We start from the raw sequence: 26006 nt of genomic DNA on the forward strand, positions 1-26006 counted from the left end.
ACAACCTTATAGCCTTCAAACGTGCACGAGCCAAAGCACGCTACATCCATCATCAGAGTCAAAAGGAATCGTGGATCCATTTTACATCAGCTATTAACCAGTCTACCAAGTCTAAGGTAGTCTGGGATAAAATCCGGAAAATGAAGGGAAAATATACATCCCATCCTTCTTCAATCCTAGATTATAATAGATGCGCTATTGCAGATCCAACTGCAATAGCCAATGCTCTTGGGGAAACATTCTCTAACATCTCCGCAACATCCTCGTACTCCCCAGAGTTCCTGGTCCTGAAATATAAAATCGAAAAACAGGCACTTAGCTTTAAATCTAAGAGCATTTATCCCTACAACGGGGATTTCACTATTCAGGAACTGAAAAGAGCCCTCGCTCTTTCTAAAGCAAGTGCCGTTGGACCAGATGGCATCCATTATGAAATGACTAAACATCTTTCACCAAAATCTATGGATTGTCTGCTCCTTCTGTATAACAGAATCTTTACTGAAGGGCAGTTTCCGGACTCCTGGCGAAAGGCAATCATTCTTGCCTTCCCTAAGACAGGAAAGGATCCAAAAGTCACCACCAACTATCGTCCTATTGCTCTGACTAGCTGTCTGTGCAAAATTCTGGAGAGAATGGTTAATTCTCGTTTAATATGGTACTTAGAATCAAACGACCTTCTCTCCAAAATCCAGTGCGGCTTCCGAAGGAACCGGTCCACTTTGGACCATCTTATTAGATTGGAAGCATCCATCCGGGATGCTTTCCTAAAACGCGAACACTTGGTGTCGGTGTTCTTTGACATGGAGAAAGCGTATGACACAACTTGGAGATTTGGCATTTTAAAAGATTTACATAGCCTAGGCCTAAGAGGGCATCTGCCCTTTTTTATTCAAAACTTTTTAGCCAATCGATCGTTCCAAGTTCGTGTGTGATCCTCACTCTCTCGCTCCTTTAGCCAAAAGGAGGGAGTACCACAAGGATCAGTATTAAGTGTCACACTTTTTGCCATAAAAATAAATTCCATCACAGAACAACTTCCTCCGACTGCAAACAGTGCCCTCTATGTTGATGACTTTAGCATTTTTTGCCAGTCGTGCAACATGAGGGTTATTGAAAGACAACTGCAGAAAGCCATTGATAATCTGAATGTCTGGGCACTTGCTAATGGCTTCAGGTTCTCGCCGGAGAAGACCGTTTGTGTACACTTTTGTCGCAAACGTAATCTTCATCCTGAACCTGAATTAAGGCTCGGACAAAATGCTATTCCAGTAGCAGCGAACACAAAATTCTTGGAACTCATATTCGATAAAAAACTGACCTTCTTGGATCATATTCGTCAACTCCGCACAAAGTGCACACGCGGGCTTAATATTCTCCGCTCGCTCTCCTCTACATCTTGGGGAGCAGACAGATGCACCCTTCTTCGGCTTTACCGTGCACTTGTGCGATCCAAAGTAGATTATGGGTCCCAGGTATATTCCTCAGCCAGAGACAGTGTCCTGCGATGGCTGGACCCCATCCATCATCAGGCCCTACGTATTGCTACTGGAGCATATCGCAGATCTCCTGTCCAGAGCTTATACGTCGAAGCAAACGAACCACCGTTATCGCTTCAACGTAAGCAGTTGTCTTTAAATTATGCTTTAAAACTGAAATCCCTGCCAGACCATCCTACGTGGCCATTCGTTTTTGAGCCACGATGGGAAAATTTATACAATACTCGAAAGACTGCCAATCGTCCTTTTGGCATTCGTTTCCAAGAGCTACTCAAAGAACTTAATATCAAGGTAGACAAGGTTGCCCAAACATCAAAGCAACCCTTTCCACCCTGGCATGCTCGTGTCCCGGCATGCGACTTGTCGCTTAGAAACTGGGGAAAGTCGGACACTCCATCATGTGTCTACCTGCAGCTTCATGCAGCACACCGAACTGAATATTCTGACTTCGCGCCAGTCTACACAGACGGTTCGAAGTCAGAGTCATATGTGGGATCTGCTGCTGTCTTTACAGACAGCACTATATCAGAGCAGATTCCCTCTGAATGCAGCATATTTACTGCAGAGCTGCACGCTGTAGAGTTAGCCTTGGATCACATTAGTGAATGCCAATTCCAACGGTTCATTTTATATTCCGACTCTCTTAGCATGTTACAGGCTTTAATATCTGTGAGATATAATCCTCATCCAATTCTGTCTAGCATTCAGCAGAAGATTCACGTTCTCCATGAACGCGAATATGATATCCGCTTCTGCTGGATTCCCAGCCACATTGGGATTAGGGGAAATGATTTGGCTGACGCCGCAGCCAAATCAGCAATTCCCAATAATAACCGCTGCCTGTTAGTCCCCTATACAGACTACAGGCTAATAGTACATCAAAAGATACATTCCCAATGGCAGGATTCGTGGGATAGACAGACTGCGAATAAATTATATCGTATAAAGCCTGTAATTGAACCGTGGCAGTCTAGTCTGCGCAGGAATCGTAAGGAGGAAGTTGTTCTTGCCCGGACCCGCATAGGACACAGTCATTTGACTTATTCGTTTTTGCTGAGGGATGATGACCCTCCTATGTGTGTGTCCTGTGGCATAGTTTTAACTATCAGACACCTTTTAATTGACTGTCCAGATTTTAGCAATATCCGTTTTACCGCTTTTAACCATCTGACTGAGCCGTATACACTCAGTCAGATTTTATCTGACAATGACAATGTGTCTGCTGTTTTTAGCTTTTTTAAATCAATAAAGGTTTTTACACGTATTTAAAATTTATACGTTATTGTTATTTCTTTTATTGATAAGCTTTTATTATATATCTGGACATGGTGACCTAATTACTTAGGTCACTGAAAGGATAAATGTTTAAATTTTTATATATTACCTGGCCTTGGCACATTATAGCCTTAGATGCTAATGCGCCAATAAAATCTAAACAAACAAACAGTCCCCCACGTTGCTCAACAAGTGAAGGAACTGCTCAATATTTATTCTTAGATTATTAAGTTTGGTCCAACTACAAAATAAATCAGATTAAGCCTGTGATAAAACTATAGGTCTAGTCTGCACAGGTATCATAAAGAGCAAGCTGGTCTTGCTCTGCTAAGGGCTGATGAACCTCCTGTGTGTGCGGGCAGTGTGACATTGTTTTCCTTGAAGCACAGTTTAATCGAATGTACAAATTTTAGAAATGCCTATTTTACCACTTTTAACCATCTAACTGAACCCTATATGCTTGGTTAGATTTTATCCAACAGTGACCATGTGTCAACAGCTTTTAAGTTTTTACAAGATATTAAATATATATATATATATATATATATATATATATATATATTTTTTTTTTTTTTATGTGAACCCCAAACACGAGAGATATTAGAACCTATAGTACTTAGTGCCGTGCTTGGGTTGGAGGTTGAGAAGACGAAAGAAGATATTTGTTGATATTAGACTTGAACTTCTGTCGACTGTAATTTTCAGGAAATACATTTGAAGGAAGGTTGTTCGAGAAAACGGCAGTTGAATGAATAAATGAGGAAGATGATAAGTTGGTTCTGTGGGTTTGAAGTTGGACAGTAAATGGATGTTGGCTGGTGGCGGCACGTGTTCGGACTGTTTTGAAAGAGAGAGCGGGAATTATAGAAGCTAATTCAGAAGAACAGTGCCCATGGAAGTATCTGTAGAAGAGGCATACAGCAGAAACAGTACATCTATGAGAAAGCGAGTGGAGAGACTCTGTTAGAGATGAATCATTAATTAACCTAACTGCCCTCTTCTGAATGGAATCAAGAAGCCTGAGAGAGATTTTGGGGAAACCACCCCAGATGTGGGAACAATATTCCATGGCAGGGCGGATTTGCGATTTATACAGAGTGAGCAGCTGTTTGGAAGAAAAGGAACGCAGAGAGCGAAAGAGAAAACCAAGTTTCTTAGATTTATTTATTGGAAAATTGGAAAAGCGCATTTATTGGAAAACCAAGGTTTAGATAAAGGACGAGATTTTAAAGTGGAGTGTGGGATAAAGGATTGCATTCCTGCAAGAATAATTTCTCTGACACGATCTGAGCAAACGTTGACTTCAGAAGTTTTGAAACAGTAATCCAACCAAAGAAAAGAGGTCTCGCAGGTCATCGCATTTTGCATTCTTGTAATGCCAAACAACACGAGGTTGGGAATAGCCATGAGATAAAGGTTCCATTAGAGAAGAGACAATCACCAAGTTGTGATCTGAAGTGCCTAAAGGACCTCTCACTTCGACCGTGTACTTAGAAGGGTTGTTTGTGAGAAAAAGATCAAGCGTATTGGCTGTATGATTAGGATTGTCTGGTATTCTTGTAGGTAAATGAACAATCTGTGCAAGCTCATTAGTAATTGCAAAAGCCTCAGCATCTCGACCTGCTGGATCGGTGTGACTAGAAAACGGAAGCCATCTGGAGTTGTGAACATTAAAATCACCAAGGAAAATTACCTCACTATTAGGAAAGTTGGACTGGAGAAAGTCAAGTTGCAAAGAGAGGAAATCAAAGAGCTCTAAGTGATTAGTGGAGTTGGGAAAACGGTAGAGACAACAGATGAATTTGACACAATGAGGTAGAGAGATTTTAAGCCAGAGAAGATCAAAGAGAGGAGATTCCAAATCACCCTACTCTGACAGGGAATATCAGAACGGACATATGCAGAAGTACCGCCTTTGAGGGGGAAGGAATCATACAGCGAATAATTTGGGCATCTAAGATGAGCAGTAGTTGAATCAACCGATAACTGAGATTCTGTCAGAAAAAGTACATGGGGTTTGGCAGACTGCAAGTGGAAATGGACATCATTGTGATTAGAATTGAGACTACGTATATTTGTGAAATGAATTAGGAAGTGCTTGGGAGGTTTAGATCTTTTCGCAGATAAGCTTGCTCTATTTGTTTGACAATTCATGGTGTATTCAATAGTAATAAAAAGTGGGTGGGACATGCTGTATGAAGTAATGAAATTTTTGGATATGGAGTACACTTGGTAAGAATATACCCAGATCCTTGACGTAACGTGGCCTCGACAATGCTCCCCGCATACACCCTACTCGGACTCCCTCCAGTCTCTTTCTGGCAGAGTAGAGGTAGCAAGATTATACACTAGCTGATTTGGAAGCCTCCTAGAGAGTTACCAATAGGTTCGGTCCGGTGTACTAACTAGCGGCCGGCCTGCGAACACCGTTTTAGAGCTGTACCCTCGAAATGTAAGGAATATTGGATCTCGCCACGACGTTCATCATAACCTCAAAAGTCATCAATCATACTGCATGATGGAAGAGATAGGGAAGGGTTGACAGAAACTTAGCTCTAGAGGCTAAACATGTGTTCCACCACTTTAAGCCTCTAATAAGCAAAGTGGTGGTATTTCTCCGATTGATGAGAGTCATCTACTATCTAGTATATATAAAATATATATATGCACATACATAAAATAAGCAGCCGATTTTTGCTGTTATAATAGATTTTATTAATTGATGACCTTTGATGAGCCAATGTTTTAAAAAGATTACCAATATCCCCATCTGTTTTGAATTCTTACACATTGTCTTGGCACATTATAGCCATATTTTCACCATTAAACCCAAATCAAATCAAATCTTCATCAGTATCATTAATAAATAAAAAAACAGCAATAGGCCCAACACTGAACCAACCTGGTGCACCCCACTAATAACATTAGTCCATGAAGAGTAGTATCTATTAATAACTACTCTCTCTCTCTCTCTCTCTCTCTCTCTCTCTCTCTCTCTCTCTCTCTCTCTCTCTCTCTCTCTCTCTCTCTCTCTCTCTCTCTCACTCACTCAAACTCAACTATCCCTTTATCCATTACAGTAACTTGCCCTCAATGCCACACTACTCCAATCTGTACAGATTGGAGCCGTGTGACAAGTTGTGCAATATACACTACAATATAACTGCAATACAATATACTACTACAGTATAACTGTATTCTTATCTAGATGGTCCTGCATTACTTCTTTACAGAATGATTCCATTAATTTCCCTGGAACAGAAGTTAAGCTAACAATGTTTAATTAATCAAAAAGATGATAAAAATTTCCAAAAACCTATCTGTTTCCACAAGCACAAAAATTCTGCATCCTGGCACTTATAATTGCGTTCCAGTGTGTCCATCACCGAAACTTTGGGGTTTCCACTAAAAATATTACTCCCCAAAGAGCAGTGCCCATTGATAACCACTCTATCTTCTTCCACTTAACCTTATCTTTAGCCATAGCACTAACATTTCTGCAGTTAGTACATCAGTCTCTTATATGCAACAGTACAAAAGCCTTCCTTAAATCCTTGCAGTATATAGCGAATAATATTACTATCATCTATTTATATAAAACACTTAGGTATACTGCCCAGATTTTCCAACTGCTAATTGTTGCTAGCACCCATTCATGCGGTTCACCTTGCATGACCACTATACCGGTTAATTTTTGTACTAATATTTTTCGACTATGCCTGAAAGCTATTGATGTATGTTTATTGTAACTGTTTATTTTATCTGTAAAAATGGCTGAACAGTGTGTAAGAACTGTGAGAAAATGTAGAAGAAATGATAATGAAACATCAGAGGAGAGATCTAATAGACTAAGAAACTGAAACGAGACTCTACTACTGTGAAGATGGACAGAAAACATTGAAAAAAAGGGAAGCAAGATTGGAAATAAGAAACGGGCGAAACACCGTAGGACTAATCAAATAGAAGTACTGGATGTGAATAATCAAGCTGTAATTAATGTGGAAGAGCATGACATAGGAAATATGTGTTACCACTGTGATTATTGCAATGCAAGATATTGGAGACATGAGTTAAACACGTCGAATAAATACACTATTTCTGTCGTGATGAAAAGCTGCTTACAGAAATACACATGAAGCAAATTACTACAGAGAACATATATGAGAGTACAACTCAGCAATGCCATTTCCATCAATGGGCACAGAGATTAAATCTCCTGGAAACGGTCAGATTTGCCATTTGGTCTCACCGCTGTATCCAGACGAGGCAAATAAGCCAGGATATGGACAACTTTATATTTTTGATTTTGCTAAAGCAACAACAAAACGGCTTGAAAAATAATCAAGCCAAGGGTGTATGGTCAAAGTAATGCAACAATTGGATGAGATGCTGCGACAGGTTAACCCATTTGTTGAGTCATATAAACAAATGCATCAAATAACCCAGGTCAATCCAACAATGCATGTGCACATGGCATTTACAGAAGACCCAGACTTAGATAAGAGATGTTATAATGCACCTACATCCAAAACAGAGGTTGCTGCAATATTTGTTGGAGAAGTCGGGGAACCACCTGCAAATAGAGACATAGGCATATATTCCACAAGTTACTGCTGTAGAATTACATCACCACTAAAGAAGAATGATGAAGACTGAAGTATCTAGATTAAACTATTTACGCTATAATCAGAAAGATGGTGTATGCTACGTTGGGCACAACTAGTTACTATATGATATCAAAATTATTTTTTGCACCAAGTTCCTTGTTCAGTGCATCGTAATAACCTATCTGATTGATTAAACAAGGCTACCCCTTAACCAGTCCATGGTGCTGCTACAGTATACTTTTATTCCTGTTCAGATGGTCCTGTATTATTTCTTTAACAAGTAACTCCATTGTTTTCCTGGAACAGACATTAACAGGTCTGTAATTGCTCATGTAACTTTTTGATCCTTATTTATGAATTGGGAATACATTCTCACATCTCACATCCATTATCTTCTCCCCTGACTTCAAGGATGTGTTCGTAATTATGTAGGAGGTAAAAAGGTGGTAAGTTTGCTTACCTCCTTACTTCTTCCCTCAATATACAGTTGGACCTGTCTTCAACAAACTTCCATATAGCAAATTTTTCTATGTAGTGAACTTTTTTGATTTCCCCTTGGTCATTACATTGAAAATAGTTTCCGTATAACAAAGAAAATTTCCGTATAACCAACTGATTTCGAGAGACCCAGGTAAGCATTGTTCACACCTCTGACAATAGAGCTGATGCTGTAGAAAGCATGAATTAAGAGCAAAAACGATAAGAATTAATCCCTTTAAAACCAAACAGGCTGAACTGAATGTGCACGCTCTCTGTTTGCCTAACATGACCATGCTCAGCACATTCCAGTCGTAACATTTTTATGTTTTATGTATGTATTTTCGTAGCTAATGAAGAGATCCTTATTCTCGAAAGCTTCTATTTAATTATTTATATTGTTTATTATTTTTAGACCTATTAAACCTAGTTACTGTTTATCCGGGTGAACTGTATTCTTTATTGTTTAATTCCTTTAGCTTTTAAGAGCTAAGGGATTAATTTCACAAAAAAACGTTTTACAATTTAGTGGCGCCCCTAAAACCCTGCAGGAGGGAACTGGCCAACAATGGCTCGGGATAGAAAAAGATGGAAGGTTTTGAGAGAGGCCTTTGCCCAGCAGTGGGTCAGCAATGGTTAAAGAGAAGTAAAACCTGTGCATTCTATACACTACTGTACCAAGAAGTCAGGCTGGTCAACTGCTGTCTGTGTCCACAGCCATTGGCAAAGATTAAGGCATATTCCCGACATGGACATTTGGTCTGATCAACCTGTTTCCTACTGTAAGCATCCTGTTAGAGAATTAGGAAAGAGTGATTTTCTTTTATCGTGGAAAATCTGTTCAGATTATTGAACAATTAGACTTTACACCAGCTGGTATTCAAATAAACAAATTCCAATCCTTCAACTAAACACTTTATTTACAATAAAATAAAATAAAATACGAGCATATAAAATGAAATTAAATGAAATAAAATATATATTAGTCTAAAACTGATGTGATTTAATTTACAATAAAATACAAAAATATAAAATATATAAAATATGATGATAAAAGCAATAAAAACAATTAATAAAATACCGTAACAACTGTAGTTTTCGGAGATAGCGATCTCCTTTCTCAACAGCATATTTCTGCTGTGTGACACATCCTTAAATAGCAGATCCACGGCACTCATCACATGGTTCCTCGGGAGTAAGGCCAGAATTTCCCATTTATGCACCGGAAATGGCTCGGGAGTGCGCTAGCTGAAACCGTTCATCTCGCCCAAGAACCACGGTTTCAAAGAGTGGATGTAAGCGTACACCCTTGTCTCTATTAATGGAATTGCTAGCTGCCCCAATACATAAACTCTCAAGCCATTTACGGTCCCAGAACCCCTGTGCATGATCCGTGATGACAGCATCCTCCAGGGAGATTTGATGTTGCTTCTCCCAAAAATGTTCTGCCACGGCATACTTCCCGTAGTTTGCAGACTTTATTGCATTCATATGCTCCCCCAGACAGTCTTTCAGTCGTCGCCCCGTCTCACCTACATAACACACCCCACAATCCAGGTATTTAATTTCGTATACAACTCCACTGTTGGCTTCTTTCGTTATGGGGTCTTTGACACAGGATATCACTGTGGGCAACCTCCGTCCCGGGAGTTGCACACAGCGTATCTGGCACCCCCGAATTATTCGTGCAATGTGGTCTGAAAGGCCTGGATAGTAGGGAATGTATGCAGTGCTCACAGGGGCGAACGGCTCAGTACGGGTGGACTCTGATGATGATAAAAACAATTAATAAAATGCCGTAACAACTGTAGCTTTCGGAGATAGCGATCTCCTTTCTCAACAGCATATTTCTGCTGTGTGGCACATCCTTAAATAGCAGATCCACGACACTCGTCACATGGTTCCTTGGGAGTAAGGCAGGAATTTCCCATTTATGCACCGGAAATGACTCGGGAGCGCACTAGCTGAAACCGTTCATCTTGCCCAAGAACCACGGTTTCAAAGAGGGGATGTAAGCGTACACCCTTGTCTCTATTAATGGAACTGCTAGCTGCCCCAATACGTAAACTCTCAAGCCATTTATGATCCCAGAACCCCTGTGCATGATCCGTGATGACAGCATCCTCCAAGGAGATTTGATGTTGCTTCTCCCAAAAATGTTCTGCCACGGCAGACTTCCCATAGTTTGCGGACTTTATTGCATTCATATGCTCCCCCAGATGGTCTTTCAGTCGTCGCCCCGTCTCACCTACATAACACACCCGTACGGAGTCCACCCGTACTGAGCCGTTCGCCCCTGTGAGCACTGCATACATTCACTACTATCCGGGCCTATCAGACCCCAATGCATGAATAATTCGGGGGTGCCAGATACACTGTGTGCAACTCCCGGGACGGAGGTTGTGCACAGTGATATCCTGTGTCAAAGACCCCATAACGGAAGAAGCCAACAGTGGAGTTGTATACGAAATTAAATGCCCGGATTGTGGGGTGTGTTATGTAGGTGAGACGTGGGCGACGACTGAAAGACTGTCTGGGGGAGCATATGAATGCAATAAAGTCCGCAAACTATGGGAAGTATGCCGTGGCAGAACATTTTTGGGAGAAGCAACATCAAATTTCCCCGAAGGATGCTGTCATCACGGATCATGCACAGGGGTTCTGGGACCGTAAATGGCTTGAGAGTTTACGTATTGGGGCAGCTAGCAATTCTTTAATCTTTAATCTTTATTGTATACAAACATGGTATATACAATAGACCCTTCACAGCAGCAATGCCAGGGGTTAATTCCATTAATAGAGACAATTGTGTACGCTTACATCCCCTCTTTGAAACGGTGGTTCTTGGGCGAGATGAACGGTTTCAGCTAGTGCGCTTCCGAGCCATTTCCGGTTCCGGTGCATAAATGGGAAATTCCAGCCTTACTCCAGAGGAACCATGTGACGAGTGCCGTGGATCTGCTATTTAAGGATGTGCCACACAGCAGAAATATGCTGTTGAGAAAGGAGATCGCTACAGTTGTTACGGTATTTTATTAATTGTTTTTATCGCTTTTATCATCATATTTTATATATTTTATATTTTTGTATTTTATTGTAAATTAAATCACATCAGTTTTAGACTACTATATATTTTATTTCATTTAATTTCATTTTATATGCTCGTATTTTTTATTTTATTTTATTTTATTGTAAATAAAGTGTTTTAGTTGCAGGATTGGAATTTGTTTATTTGAATACCGGCTGGTGTAAAGTCTAATTGTTCAATATGAATTGTCCCAGCCTTATAGGCCTATTTAGAGATACTATTCAGATTATCCTGTTTTCCAACAGGATAATCTGAAAATTATCCTGTTGGAAAATCTGTTGTTTCAAAGAAATATATCATCCACACTTTTGCTAAATTTCACCTGTCTCTGTTTATATGGTAGGTACAAGTGGGCCCTAATTTCGGTTTTGTTTTGGCTGCTGTGCAAGTAACCTTAGAGTGTCTAAGAGGAAATCCTTGAGTGTAGTATGAAAAAGTGGAAGTGCTTAATAGTGTAGATCGGGAAAAAGTGGATGTGCTTAATAGTGTAGATCGGGGCATTAAAAAAAAGAATTGCTTTAAAATTTGATATCCCTGCCAGTAGTGTGTTAACTATTCTGAAAAACCATATTTTGATTCTCAAACTGTTAGCATTAGCATTAGTAGAGGCAAACGATGCAAGAAAGCATCGTTTGCCTCTACAAGAAAGCTTTTGCAGCATCAGCCAAAAAAAAAAAAAGCTCCCATTTCACTCCTTTGTTCGTTCCAAAATTCCCAGCCTTAAATTTATTTAGCCTATCAACTTCCACAACAAAGGATGGAAGTCTGTTCCACCAACCATCTGCTGGCTAAAGGCAAACTTCCGTATATCTATCCTACATCTGTCTTTCCTCAATTTGAATTTATGCCCTCTCAGGTGATTATTCTGAGCAAGAATCCCATCAGCATTGAGCATGCTCAAACCATTCAAGGCTTTTTACACCTCAGTCAGATCACATCGCAGGTGCCTAGTCTCAAGACACTGTGGCCCCTGAGTGACAAGCAATATTCTTGTAATATATAGAGCGCTCTTTTAAAGTGACTGAAGTTATTTCCTTTTAAGTTCCTACATTTATATCAGCAGTCTTTCTTTAAAACTAGTTCTATACTAGAAAGCCACAAGTTAAACACAGAAAGGAAACACACCTTTCTTTTTCCTATATTTTTAGTTCTAGTAGTCATCTAACACTTCAACCGCTTGGCCTCCGAGCGGCACTGCTCCTACCTCTCCGTGGCAGGGCAGGTAACCTGTGGGAAAAGTTATCCTCCAGGGCTAAAAGGAGTAATGATGGATATAAATGACTATCCAGCTCTAGAGCCTTCAAACTCAATTCCAGACAAACCCAATGATGATGATGATGACTTAAGCCAACCAAAAAGGCTCCGAAGAGAAGTGCAGTGCAATGAGATGCCAAACTTTCTGGTGATACACTCTCTCTCCAGCCAGCCTGTCAGCAAATTATCACCATTTGTCATCTAAAGATTTTTGGAATCCATTGCTGGTACACCAAAAATGGTTAAAAGACTGCAATCCGGAGACCTACTTATTGAAACAGCCAACTCCAAACATTCGAGTGGCTGCTCAAAACAGTGACATTCAGTGGCCTGCCAGTATCTATTACTCCACACAACACCTTAAATTCCTCGAAAAGTGTTCTACCAGAATGGGATATACTTACAATATCTGAAAAGGAATTAGTTCAAGAACTGAGTAATCAAAAAGTAATCAGCGCCAAACGCATAATGACTAAAAAACTCCTCAAATAGGCCTCTGAGGTTGGGTATATTCATATTACGTTCTTAGCGTTTTTTCCACCAACCTTTCATGGAGTAAAATGAAATTAAAATAAAATAAAACAAAACAAATCTTGATAACTATATTTACAATAACCTGTATTTACAAAATTAATATACGTATTACAATATTAAAAGTATTAAAACACAAGATTAAAATGCATTAAAATATACTAAGTTAAAAGCGATAAAATCCCGTAGCTTTCAAAGGCTCCAGCCTTCTTCTTCAGCAGTACTCTCTATTATTCAGTACACCTTTAAATATCAGCAGGGTAATGGTAGGCATCACATGTTTCCATTCTCACGTGTTCCGCTCTCTTGCATTGTGGAACCGGAAGTGGCTCGAACGGAAGTCGTACGGACCCGTTCATCCTTTTTTAGGATAATAGTCTCTAAAAGGGGGTCAATCCGTACACCCCTATCCCTATTAATGTTGGTTGTAGAGCTGATCCGCAAACTCTCGAGCCACTTACGGTCCCAAAACCTATGCGCCCAATCGGTGATAGTGGCATCGTCTGGGGAGATCTGGTGCTGCTTCTCCCAAAAATGTTCGGCCACGGCGGACTTGTCATATTCCGCATTTCTTATTGCTTTTTTGTGTTCCCCCAGACGATCTTTGAGACGACGTTTTGTCTCCCCTACATAACATTCCCCACAATCCGGGCATCTAATATTATATACGACCCCACTAGCATCCTCTTTTTGAATGGGGTCCTTAACTTGAGACACAACTGTGCGCAGTCTTCGTCCCGGAAGCTGCACACAGCATGTCTGATATTTTCTTAATACTCTAGTTATATAATCCGTCAAGCCCGGATAATAGGGAATGTATGCAGTAGATACTGGTATAAAAGATTCATCTCTCCTCTGATTTTCATTAATAAATTTATCTATAATCCTCTGGGGGTAACCACATTTAGTAAGATCCGCCGTGACACGTTCATACTCTGCTTTCCTATCATCGGAGTTACTGCAATGTGATTTCGCTCTATTAATTAGTGTTCTTATCACACTGTTCCTATGATGGCTGGTCAGGGCTGAATTATAATGCGTATATTGCCCTTTACACATCGTTTTTCTAAAGACTTTTGTCTTTAACTGCTGGTCTTCCCTACAGACCAACACATCCAGGAACGGCAGAACTCCTCCATCTTCAACTTCCGATGTAAATTGTATGAATTGGGAGAAGCCATTTAAGATATTCAACACATGATCTTCACTCCCCTTCCGAACAAATGTAAACGTATCATCCACATACCTTTTCCAGGGGCGCATAGGGAGAACACTAGCATTAAATATTCTGGTCTCGAGCTCCTCCATAGCTAGATTTGCTATAATTGCGCTAATGGGGGAGCCCATAGCTGTACCATTAACCTGCTTATATATAATGTTATCAAAAACCATAGTGTTACTTGAGAGGCACAATTCTATACCCTTCCTAATATCTTCTGGATTAAGTTGCGTCCTAGTATTTAGGGTAGTATCCCTCTGTAAAACTATGTTTGCACACCACACTCCATGGTCAATAGGAATACAAGTGAATAACGATTTTACATCAAATGATATCATAATTTCATCCTCTTCTATACGCTGGCTCCTAATAAAGTGCACAAATTCTTTACTATCCTTGATACTATATTCAGAGAGTCCTACTAGTGGAGACAATAGTTTGGCTAGGAAACCCGAAAGTGCATACGTCGGACTACTTATAAATGAGACTATGGGTCTGAGTGGCACGTCTACTTTGTGGATTTTGGGTAAGCCATAAAACCTTGGCATTTGGCTACCTGTAGCATGTAGTGTCCAATATTGTTCTTTAGAAATCTTATTAGATTTAAGCCAACTCTGCAACATTCCGTTCACTTGTCGCTCCAAACTAAGAAGTGGACTCTTCTGGATAACCTTATAGGTTGTCTGATCTTCTAATAAGCTCAACGCTTTATTCTTATATACTTCTTTATTAAGAACCACCGTTGCTTTGCCTTTATCCGCGGGTAAAATTATAATACTATCATCTTGTTTAAGGTTTCTTAGTGCTAGTTTTTGCTTCACATTAAGATTGGAAGGAGCACTCTTAGCTTGACTAAGGATGGCTGCTATTTTCACTCGAGCTTCATTAGCTATATCTACGGGAAGTTTATTTATGGCCCTTTCCAAAAGGTAGCCAAATGCCAAGGTTTTATGGCTTACCCAAAATCCACAAAGTAGACGTGCCACTCAGACCCATATATTCAGAGAGTCCTACTAGTGGAGGACTCTCATTTATAGGTAGTCCGACGTATGCACTTTCGGGTTTCCTAGCCAAACTATTGTCTCCACTAGTAGGACTCTCTGAATATAGTATCAAGGATAGTAAAGGATTTATTAGGAGCCAGCGTATAGAAGAGGATGAAATTATGATATCATTTGATGTAAAATCGTTATTCACTTGTATTCCTATTGACCATGGAGTGTGGTGTGCAAACATAGTTTTACAGAGGGATACTACCCTAAATACTAGGACGCAACTTAATCCAGAAGATATTAGGAAGGGTATAGAATTGTGCCTCTCAAGTAACACTATGGTTTTTGATAACATTATATATAAGCAGGTTAATGATACAGCTATGGGCTCCCCCATTAGCGCAATTATAGCAAATCTAGCTATGGAGGAGCTCGACACCAGAATATTTAATGCTAGTGTTCTCCCTATGCGCCCCTGGAAAAGGTATGTGGATGATACGTTTACATTTGTTCGGAAGGGGAGTGAAGATCATGTGTTGAATATCTTAAATGGCTTCTCCCAATTCATACAATTTACATCGGAAGTTGAAGATGGAGGAGTTCTGCCGTTCCTGAATGTGTTGGTCTGTAGGGAAGACCAGCAGTTAAAGACAAAAGTCTTTAGAAAAACGATGTGTAAAGGGCAATATACGCATTATAATTCAGCCCTGACCAGCCATCATAGGAACAGTGTGATAAGAACACTAATTAATAGAGCGAAATCACATTGCAGTAACTCCGATGATAGGAAAGCAGAGTATGAACGTGTCACGGCGGATCTTACTAAATGTGGTTACCCCCAGAGGATTATAGATAAATTTATTAATGAAAATCAGAGGAGAGATGAATCTTTTATACCAGTATCTACTGCATACATTCCCTATTATCCGGGCTTGACGGATTATATAACTAGAGTATTAAGAAAATATCAGACACGCTGTGTGCAGCTTCCGGGACGAAGACTGCGCACAGTTGTGTCTCAAGTTAAGGACCCCATTCAAAAAGAGGATGCTAGAAAACTTCAGATATGAAGTTTTCTGAGCAATGCAGACAGGCAGCCAGGGCAGTTCATGGGATTTTGTCAATGATATATAGGAATTTTGCTAGCAGGGAAAACGAGGTGATTGTACCTTTGTATAAGGCAATGGTCAGGCCACACCTTGAGTACTGTGTACAGGTCTTGAGGACTCATTTTAGAAAGGATGTAGATTTACTTGAGCATGTACAGAGAAGGGCAACAAAGTTGGTGAGGGGAATGAAGGGATCCTCTTACCAAGAGAGGCTAAAGTTCTGCAAATTGCAGTGGCTGGAGACTAGGCACCTGTGTGGTGATCTGATTGAGGTGTATAAGCCCTTGAATGGGTTGAGCACGCTGAATTCTGATGAGATTCTTCCACTTGTTCAGATTTCGAACCTAAGGGGGCATAAATTCAAATTAAGAAAGGACAGTTGTAGAATAGATGTGCGGAAATTTGCCATTAGCCAGCAGGTGGTTAATTGCTGGAACAAACTTCCATCTGTCGTTGTGGAAGTTGATAGGTTAAATAAATTTAAGGAGGAACTGGACAGGCATTTGGAAGGAATGGTGCGATTTTTTTTTTTTTTTTTTTTTGTTTGGCTGATGCTGCATAAGCTCATACATTTGCTTTCTTGCATCACATGCCACTACTACTACTACTGAAAAAAAAATTTTTTTTTTTTTTTTTTATGTAAACCTCAAACACAATAGGTATTAGAACCTATAGTACTTAGTACCGTGCTTGGGTTGAGAAGACGAAAGAAGATATTTGTTGACATTGGACTTCAACTTCTGTAGGCTGTAATTTTCAGGAAATACGTATGAAGGAAGGTTGTTATAGAAAACGGCAGTTGAATGAATATACAAGGAAGATGAAAAGTTGGTTCTGTGAGTTCTAAGTTTTACCGTAAATCGATGTTGGCTGGTGGCGGCACATGTTCGGACTGTTTTGAAAGAGAGAGAGAGCGAGAATTATAGAAGCCAATTCAGAAGAACAGTGCCCATGGAAGTATCTGTAGAAGAGGAATGCAGCAGAAACAGTATGTCTATGAGACAGCGAGTGGAGAGTCTCTGTTAGAGATGAATCATTAATTAACCTAACTGCCCTCTTCTGAATGGGATCAAGAAGCCTGAGAGAGGTTTTGGGGGCACCACCCCAGATGTCGGAACAATATTCCATGGCAGGACGGATTTGCGATTTATACAGAGTGAGCAGCTGTTTGGAAGAAAAGTAATGCTGAGAGCGAAGAGAAAACCAAGTTTTTTAGATGCTGAGGAAGCAATATTTGTAATGTGCTTGTGCCAAGAGAGATTAGAAGTCAGGGTAATACCCAAAAGAGATATATCATTTTGCCTAGAAATCGGAGTGTCACTAAAGATAAGTCTAGGAGCATAAGAATCCTTTTTGTGAGATATAAGACAAGACTGAGTTTTAGAAGGGTTGAAATCAACTAAGTTGTCTTTGCCCCACTGGAGAATTACCTGAAGATCGGCATTTAAGGAATTGGTAGCAGATTTTCAAGAAGTTGAAGCTGATTGAGCAGTACAAGGTTTCTCAAAATGGAAAGTGGAATGCAATGTGCTATCATCGGCAAAACTATGGATAGGATTTCCAGTCAATGGAAGAAGGTCATTAATATACAAGAGGAAAAGAGTGGGGGAAAGAACTGAACCTTGTGGGACACCGGCATTAGTGGAGAAGTTAGAAGACAGAGAGCCATCTACCATCACCCTCAGTGAGCGATCAGAGAGAAAATTGGATAACCAATTACTAAAAACTGTTGGCAAACCATAAGATCGAAGCTTGTTTAGAAGACCTTTATGCCAAACACGATCAAAATCGTTTGAGATGTCAAGAGCAACTACTTGTGTTTCACCAAACCTTTCCATTGAATTAGTCCATAAATGGGTAACATAAGCCAGAATATCACCAGCGGATCCACACTGACGGAATGCATACTGACGATCGTTGATCAGACGGAAGGTTTCTGTGTAGTTTAAGAGTTGGTGATTAATTGATTTCTCCATTGCTTTAGAAAAAGTAGAAGTAATTGCAATGGGACGATAATTGGTTGGGAGTGATTTGTCACCCTTTTTAGGAACTAAAACTGAGAATAGAAACCGACCAACCTATGTATTCTGTTATAGATTTGCAGATGTGCATATCAGAGTTTGCAAAATTGTGGAGTCAAGATGGAAACAATGATTAAGAATGGTTTTGCTAAAATGCTAAATAACAGCGATTAGAGGGATGATCTACTACAAGGCATTGAGTAATCTTGGAAATAATTCGAAATGAGAGGTTTAATCAGTGGAGAAATTGTTCTTGACAAATTTTTAGGAGTTAATAATGATGTCATAGTAGCTGAATAGCCGAGTGACTCCAACATTTTGGATCATATTTAAAGAAATAGTGACAATATTGACGATGAATTGGATGAAAATAATGGCAAGAAAGGGAATGAAGGCAATAGCAATATTAAACTTTCCAAACAAGAAATGTTGGCAGCATTTGAAACTTTGCATTGAGGCTTTCAGCGGGAAGATGTAACAGAAACTATATTTGGGTGTTTAAACAAATGCAAACATTTTTATTGTAGAATCCAGTGAACAACAAAAAATAACCAAATATTTTACATAATTCTTAAAAGTGTGCTAATATATTGTGCACATCATGTAAGTAGTCATTTCTTAATATGTATGTATTAATAAATTAATTGTTTTAAAATGTTAGAAAATTTATTCATTCCCACTTATTTCTGTTTTATTATTATTATTATTAGCCATATGGTGCAAGGAAGCCTGAGGCTTCCTTTCACAATATGGCTAATGATCCAAAAAAAAAAAATTCCCAAGTTATCCTGAGAGAGAGAGAGAGAGAGAGACTGTCAGAAGTAGAAAGGAATCACAGCTCAGAACCCTGGGTTTGCCAAGCCCATATTCACCAGATGTGAGCCCCTGAGTAATTTCCCATCTTTTACTATATTTCTGAATTTACAGTATTTTTCACTGTCGTAAAGGTCATATTTCTTACATAAATAAATATCTGTTTAATGAATTTTTTCAAGGGAATGATCGAATTCGTTATATAGAGGTCCAACTTGATTCCACCCACTCCAGATACCTTTATTATGTTCAGCTTCATCCAGTTTCCTTCAACCTCTTGCACTTTCCTTTTAGCTATTACAAAGTCATTTAGCTCCACTTTAGAGTTTGATAAACTTCTGGCATCTCCTCTTCCCAAAAAATTCCTCATGTGTCAATGTAGATGCAAAATATGTGTTCAATTTATCAGAAATCTAAGCAGGGTCATAAACTGTTAACCCGTTGACATCAAGTGGTCCAGTGTGATTCAATCCTTTCATTCTATAATACTATAAGCATAGAAGTCTTTTCTGCTTTTTCTTTGCCAGAGACATCTAACAATCTGGCTTGGCTTGCTGAATGTCTTTGTATCTTGATTACAGACTTATGTATATATATACCACAGGCTTCTGTATCACCCAATAATTTATATGCATCACTTGCACTTTACTTTCTGCAATATGTCTCAATAGTACATCTAGCTTCCATTTGGGTCTGAGCCTTGAACTCTTTTTTTTTCTTAGTTTTTTTGTATGAAAAGTCTAGTGGTTTCTTGGATTACTTCCCTGAATGCCTCCCATTTATAATTTGCTGTTGTTAACATCATCAGTAATTTTAATTCATCGGAATGCTGAGTTGGCATATAATTTATTCATTCTTGCACTGAATATACACAAAGACATCTCCCTTGGCTATATCATGTCCTGTTCCAAAATGTCTGCACTCGTAGCATAAGTTGCACATTTTGTTAAGCCATGATTCTTAGGTGTATTCTACTTACTATATTGAGGTATACTTCTCATCTTATTTTACAAATACAGAGTTTACATAGGTAAAGAACTCTTTGCTGTTTTTCTTTGCATCCTTTGTGACTTGGTTACAAACCAGCTTATATCTATCATAGGCTTCCACGTCACCCATTAATTTATATGTATCCCATGCATTTTTCTTCTCTGCAACACGTCTCATTAGTTCGTCTGACATCAATTTAGGCCTAAATCTTGAACAATATTTCTTAGTTGGTATGTAAAGCCTAGTAGCATTCCAAGATTAATTCTTTGAATGCTTCCCATTTTGAGTTTGCTGTTGTAACATCATCAGTTGGTCCCACCGTATAGAATTTAAATACTGTCTCAGACCTCCGTAGTTGCCTTTACGGAAGCAAAAACCCTTCCCTTTACCCTTGATGGTAGTCACCTCTTTCAGTAAATCCCACTTCAGCACACTATGATCACTGCCACCTAGTGGTTCCTTTATCTGCAGATTCTTAATGCATGAAGAATCACTACTGATAATCAGATCAAGAGTATTACTCCCTCTAGTTGCCTCTCAAACATGCTGATGTAGAAAACAATAATCCAATAAATCCACAAAAGCCTTGCTAATGTGTGAGTGACCAGTCCCCAAATTCCAGTCAATATCTGGAAAATTAAAATCTCCCATTATAAGACACTCTGATTTACTGGCCCACTCTATTTCCCCGTACAGTTTCTTATTATACTCATCAGAGTCATTATGCCTATAACACACTCCTACTCTCAATTTTGATTTCCCAGTGCTTATGTCACGCCAAACTGACTCGACACTGCACTGTCCAGCAATGTCGACTGGCTGTACCTCCTTGGATTTTATATGTTTTTTAACTAATACCATAACCCCTACTCCCTTCCTATCCTTTCTATCCTTCTTGTACACATTGTACTCCCCAAATTCCAGTTCTGCATTCCTTATATCTGTGTGACTCCACATCTCTGATATCCCAACAATATCAGCCTTTGATGTTTTGACCAACACCTCAAATTCATCAAATTTATTTACTAAACTCCTAGCATTGGTGAACACCCAAGTATACCTCACCTGTTCCTATTGTTAGCTACCCTAACACAACCAATATGTTTACTTGTACCACAATGACTCCCGGCAGTCTCTGAAATCCCCTGCATCTTGTTTTTCAACTTGTTTTCTGCTGCTCATTCTAATAGAAGCAGTGCAAGATATAGATTTTCAAATGTGCATATCAGAGGTTGGTGAAAGTGTGAAGTCAAGATGTGACGGTAACAACGATTAAGAATTGTTATGCAAAAGCAGGTTTTGCTAAAACATGAATTAGCAGTGATGAGAGAGATGAACTACTACAAGATATTGAGCAGTCTTGGGAAGAACTCCAAGCGAGAGGTTTGATCAGTGGAGAAATTGTTCTTGACGAATATTTAGGAGTGGATAATGATATCATAGTTGCTGAATATCCAAGTGACTCCAACATTTTGGAGCATATTCAAAGAACTAGTAACAATATCGACAGTGAGTTGGATGAAAATGAAGGCAATAAGGGCAATATGAAACCTTCCAAACGTGAAATGTGTGGCAGCATTTGAAACTTTGTGTCAAGGAATTCAGTGTGACGAAAATGTGCCAGAAAATATATTTGAGGGTTTAAATAAATGCGAACATTTTTATGAACGATGTACAGTAAAATCTAATGTAGAACAAAAAATTACCAAATATTATGAGACATAATGCTTAAAAGTCTACTGATATATTGTGAAAATCATGTAAGTAGTCATTTCTTAATATGTATGTATTAATAAATTAATTGTTTTCAAATGTTAGAAAATTTATTCATTACCGCTTCTGAATGTTTCATTTCTTTATAATGAAATTTCTGTTTAATGAATTTTTTCAAGAGAACGTTTGATTTCGTTATATAGAGGTCCGGTTGTATTATAAAGTAACTTTACTTTATATCACTTTGCATTGTTACTTTTGGACTTGATACACTATGGCTGAAGTCACCACTGCACCATAAAAGATCAAATGAAATTAAAATCCTCTCTCACATTGGCTTTGTAGACTGCAACTCACCTGGCCAATCCCTGTACAAGGAACTTGACTTTTGTTGAAATTAGAGAAAGCCATTTCTTTTGTTATTCAGAGAATCAAGAAATCATCAAATCTAATATCTCTCTCTCTCTCATTAACCCTAAATATTGTTTTTCTGTTTATCAATTCTACTCTTTACTTTTTCTCCCCCCCCCCCACCTCAAGAATTTCTCAAATAATATTACAGGCAGTTCTCGCTTTACGATTTTTTTTTTTTTTTTTTTTTTTCCAAAGTATCGAGTATCAACAGAATTGAAAATAAGAACATTCATAAATACCACATTTCAAACCATGGGCGTAGCTATACAATACAGTGTACCCAGCTTTACGATATTAATCCATTCCAGAGACACCATCGTATCATGAAAATATCATAATGTGAACCTAGTAACACTTTGTTTTTTGGTAATTTGTTTCACGACCTCTGAAGTTGAAATTTTTGCTATATAACTCTCTAAAAGGTTGTTTTTATAGTGCAAATTGTATTAGTTACCAATTCAAATCACTAAAATGCACTACACTTTCATCGTCATCATATGTTCTGTTATAAGAACCAATTTGAACGTCTTTGTGACATTTTTCTAAAGCACATTTCTGGAAGTCACGACCATAAAGCAATAAAAACGATTTGCACTTTCCCATTTATTGGGCTTTTCTGTTACTGCAAGCAATTATAAACGGGTAGTAAACTTGATGTTATTGCATTTCCGAAAATACTGATAGCTGGAATTGTATGGTTTTTTACATTATTATGTGAAATGTGTTTCCCCCTTTACTGAAATCTTCAATCGTATAAAAAACATAAATAAATTTTCAGAATCTTCTATAATTCCTTTTTCTTTTTTTTTTTTTAAACTTCGTAAACTTGTTACTCCACACAAATCATGTTAGTTGCAATTTGTGCATTCCATTAAAAAATGCTTATGCATCTATTGAAATTTATTAGCATTAGTAGAGGCATATGATGCAAGAAAGCAAGCTTATTCAGCATCAGCCAAAAAAAAAAAAAAAAACACACAACCACTACTCCCATTTCACCCCTCCGTTCGTTCGAAATACTTGTCCAGCTGAGCCTTAAATTTGTTTAGGCTATCAACTTCAACAACAAGTGATGGAAGTCTATTCCACAAACCACAACCTTATAAAGAAAATAGAAGATTATCTTGGAAACAAATGCCTCTTGAAGCATTTCTGAAGAAGACGACTCGTGCAACAAACCAACGAGTGGCGACCCAATAATAAGTGAACAACGAGTGTGCATCTAGACAATGATGAAGAATAACCATTCTTTAAAATTTGTAAGTCGTAAATAATTTCTTTATTATTATAATTTGCTTGATTTTACAGGCTACATTTTAATTTCTTTGGATAAATCAATCATTGTTTAAACATAAACTAATTATCTAACTAATTTCATTGTTGAGAACGTAACCCTTATTTTTAACATTATGTCTATGGGATATAATTCCTGCTTTACGAGCGCACGCTAGGAACAAATTAGCTTGTAAATTCGGGAACTACCTGTATTTTAATTAAAATTCAGCTTCATAAATGTTTTTTTTTACATACTGATGGAGTATATGGATTTTTCCACTAATGGAGTTGTGGATTTACTTATGCAAAGTATATTGTGACGTGAAGAATGATTGCATATGTGTGCATGAATGTCAAATAAATGATCTATCATTTGATTAATATCATCTAGTGTACAAATTTTTTTAGCATATAAATCTTAATTATATAAAACTCAGAAGATTTCAGAATTTGTTGAAATTTTTCACTTTAATTCAATTCCTACTATTAGTTCACACTCTCCCTATATATATTTATATATCTTGTTCAAATTTTCAATCGTTAATAAAATACTTTTTATTCATCCACTCAAGTTCAAATACATTTTTTTAAACTTGTAGTGGATGACACTTGATGTTAATACAGTTTTTTCAAATATTAATTCATTAATTAAATTTAATTAATTAATTTTAGTTTTATATGGGAGAAAAAAATTTCTCTTATATAAGATATTTAGCAGGATATAAATTTAGGAATAAAATTGAAATCAACAGGCAGTAGCTCAATCGGTAAAATGCAAGGATTTCAGTATTTTTCACATGAAGGTGAAGAATGCGAGTTCAATTCTTGCGAAAATGAATAATTTTTTGATAAATTTTTGAAATTTTTGCTTTAAGTAGACATTTTATCCAAATGATTTTCGAGAGTGAGTTAGCAGTTGTGGCTTAGTGGTTAGAATGTAGGATTTTTCTCAAAAAATAAAATTGAAGAAATTTTATGCTTTGGGTTTAATTCCGATTTCTCTCCTTAAAATCTTTGTCATCAATTGTTGGTCACTTCTCCTACCTAACCTTAAGATTGAGCTACGTGTCGAGAAGGTGAATGGCATAGGGTAGTAAAATAATTATGTCGCTAGCGTGCCCCTCAGGGTACCGGTCACTCCCCTGTTGTAAGAAGCCTTACTCCATCATCAGGGCCACTAATAAAAAGTAACTAAAATAAAATTTTTCTTTGTTGACCTAAGTAGGAATTGACTTTAAAAAAATTTTTTTTATATTACTTGTTTTAGGTGTAGCTCATAACATTCCATTGTTGAGAGATATAATTACCGAAGAGAGATTTCGTAATGGTGATATCAGTACCAAATATCTTCATGAAGTTTACCCAAATGGATTTCAAGGTGCTTAAACTGTATTATTTCATTTATGTTTATCTTTTAATTATCTCATTTAGAAGAGCCCCTAGCTTATAGCGGCTCTTCTGATTATATTATAACTAGCTGGGTACTCTAAGCTTAAATTTGCATTGGGAATTTTCAGTTTTACTTACAATTTACTGTAAGTAAGCATTCAGTATGCTGCATAATAGAGCAGACATTTATTTTATAAAATAAGTTTAATCTGATTATTCAGATGCAATGATGTCTTGTTGATTTTCCTCTCTCTCTCTCTCTCTCTCTCTCTCTCTCTCATTACAAACAAACAGACTTTCTACAAGAAATGCTGTTTGTTTGTAATACGTGCTATAAATAATTGACAGGCAATTGTTTGGCTAAAGCCTCAAACTACATCTCTAGCACACTGGTTAGTGCCATTGCATTGTGTTTGTACGTAGTGAACTACCAAAGTGGATAAACTGGCATTGTTTTAATTATATCTCATATTGTGAAAACCATCACAATGAGTTGCCATGATATTGCACTACCTCGAATAAGTAATGCTTCACCAATGGAGAAGACTAATGTTACTTATTCTCAGTGAATACCACCACCCAGGCGGCACTGTTTCAAGGCTCTTTGGCCTCTCTTCAGTGGGTGGGTGGATGGGTGGTTAAGTACCCTGATGTTGCAATGGTGACAACCCAGTTATGAAGCAATAGATGGTGTATAATAGTATAGACTAAGGTAATTTTTTAGCTAAAGCCTCAAACTACAAATTTTCACTAGTGAACGGTTTAGTGACATTGCATCATTGAGGTAGTGCAATATCATGGCAATTCATTATGAAGGTTTTCACAGTATGAGATATAATTAGAACAATTCCAGTTTATCCACTTTGGTAGTTCACTGATTACAAACATGATGTAATGGCACTAAACCGTTCACTAGTGAAACTTCCACATAGTTTGAGGCTTTAACCAAAAATTTACCTTAGTCTATACTATAGCACACCATCAGGCATCCCTTGTATTGTGGAGTTATACATAGTTAATTTATAGCGAAGGCTTAATTTGTTCAGCACTCACCTCTGAATCCATATTTTATCATTGAAGTTGAAAAGAAGAAAGGTAAAGGTGAAAGGTTTAACTACATTGATAACTAAAATTCTGCCCAAAGGAAGAAGTGCAATGCTCTTTCCCCCGGTTGTCATCTATAAAATATCATGTAAACAGGGGGAGGGGGAATTTATGTATCGTCAGAAGCCAATTTTATTTATTTATTATTATTTTTTTTTTATTATTATTATTTTTGAAGTTCAAAAGAAGAAAAGTAAAGGTGACAGGTTTAAATACATTAATAACTTAGTTTTTAGTTT

At 38.0% G+C, this 26006-nt stretch overlaps 1 protein-coding gene across 1 annotated transcript in view; it reads left to right on the plus strand.

Annotated features, from left to right (window-relative positions):
- LOC150091114 (propionyl-CoA carboxylase alpha chain, mitochondrial-like) overlaps positions 1–26006 on the plus strand; it is a 1103107-nt gene that overhangs the window by 888402 nt on the left and 188699 nt on the right. Inside the window, exon 17 of the mRNA XM_090381963.1 lies at positions 24542–24652. Coding sequence (XP_090238089.1) covers positions 24542–24652 — 111 coding nt within the window. The remainder of the gene's footprint in view (positions 1–24541; positions 24653–26006) is intronic.

This window comes from Mastigoproctus giganteus, chromosome 1 (assembly GCF_048544385.1).
Source record: "Mastigoproctus giganteus isolate SK-2022 chromosome 1, ASM4854438v1, whole genome shotgun sequence".
NCBI classification, from domain to species: domain Eukaryota; kingdom Metazoa; phylum Arthropoda; class Arachnida; order Uropygi; family Thelyphonidae; genus Mastigoproctus; species Mastigoproctus giganteus.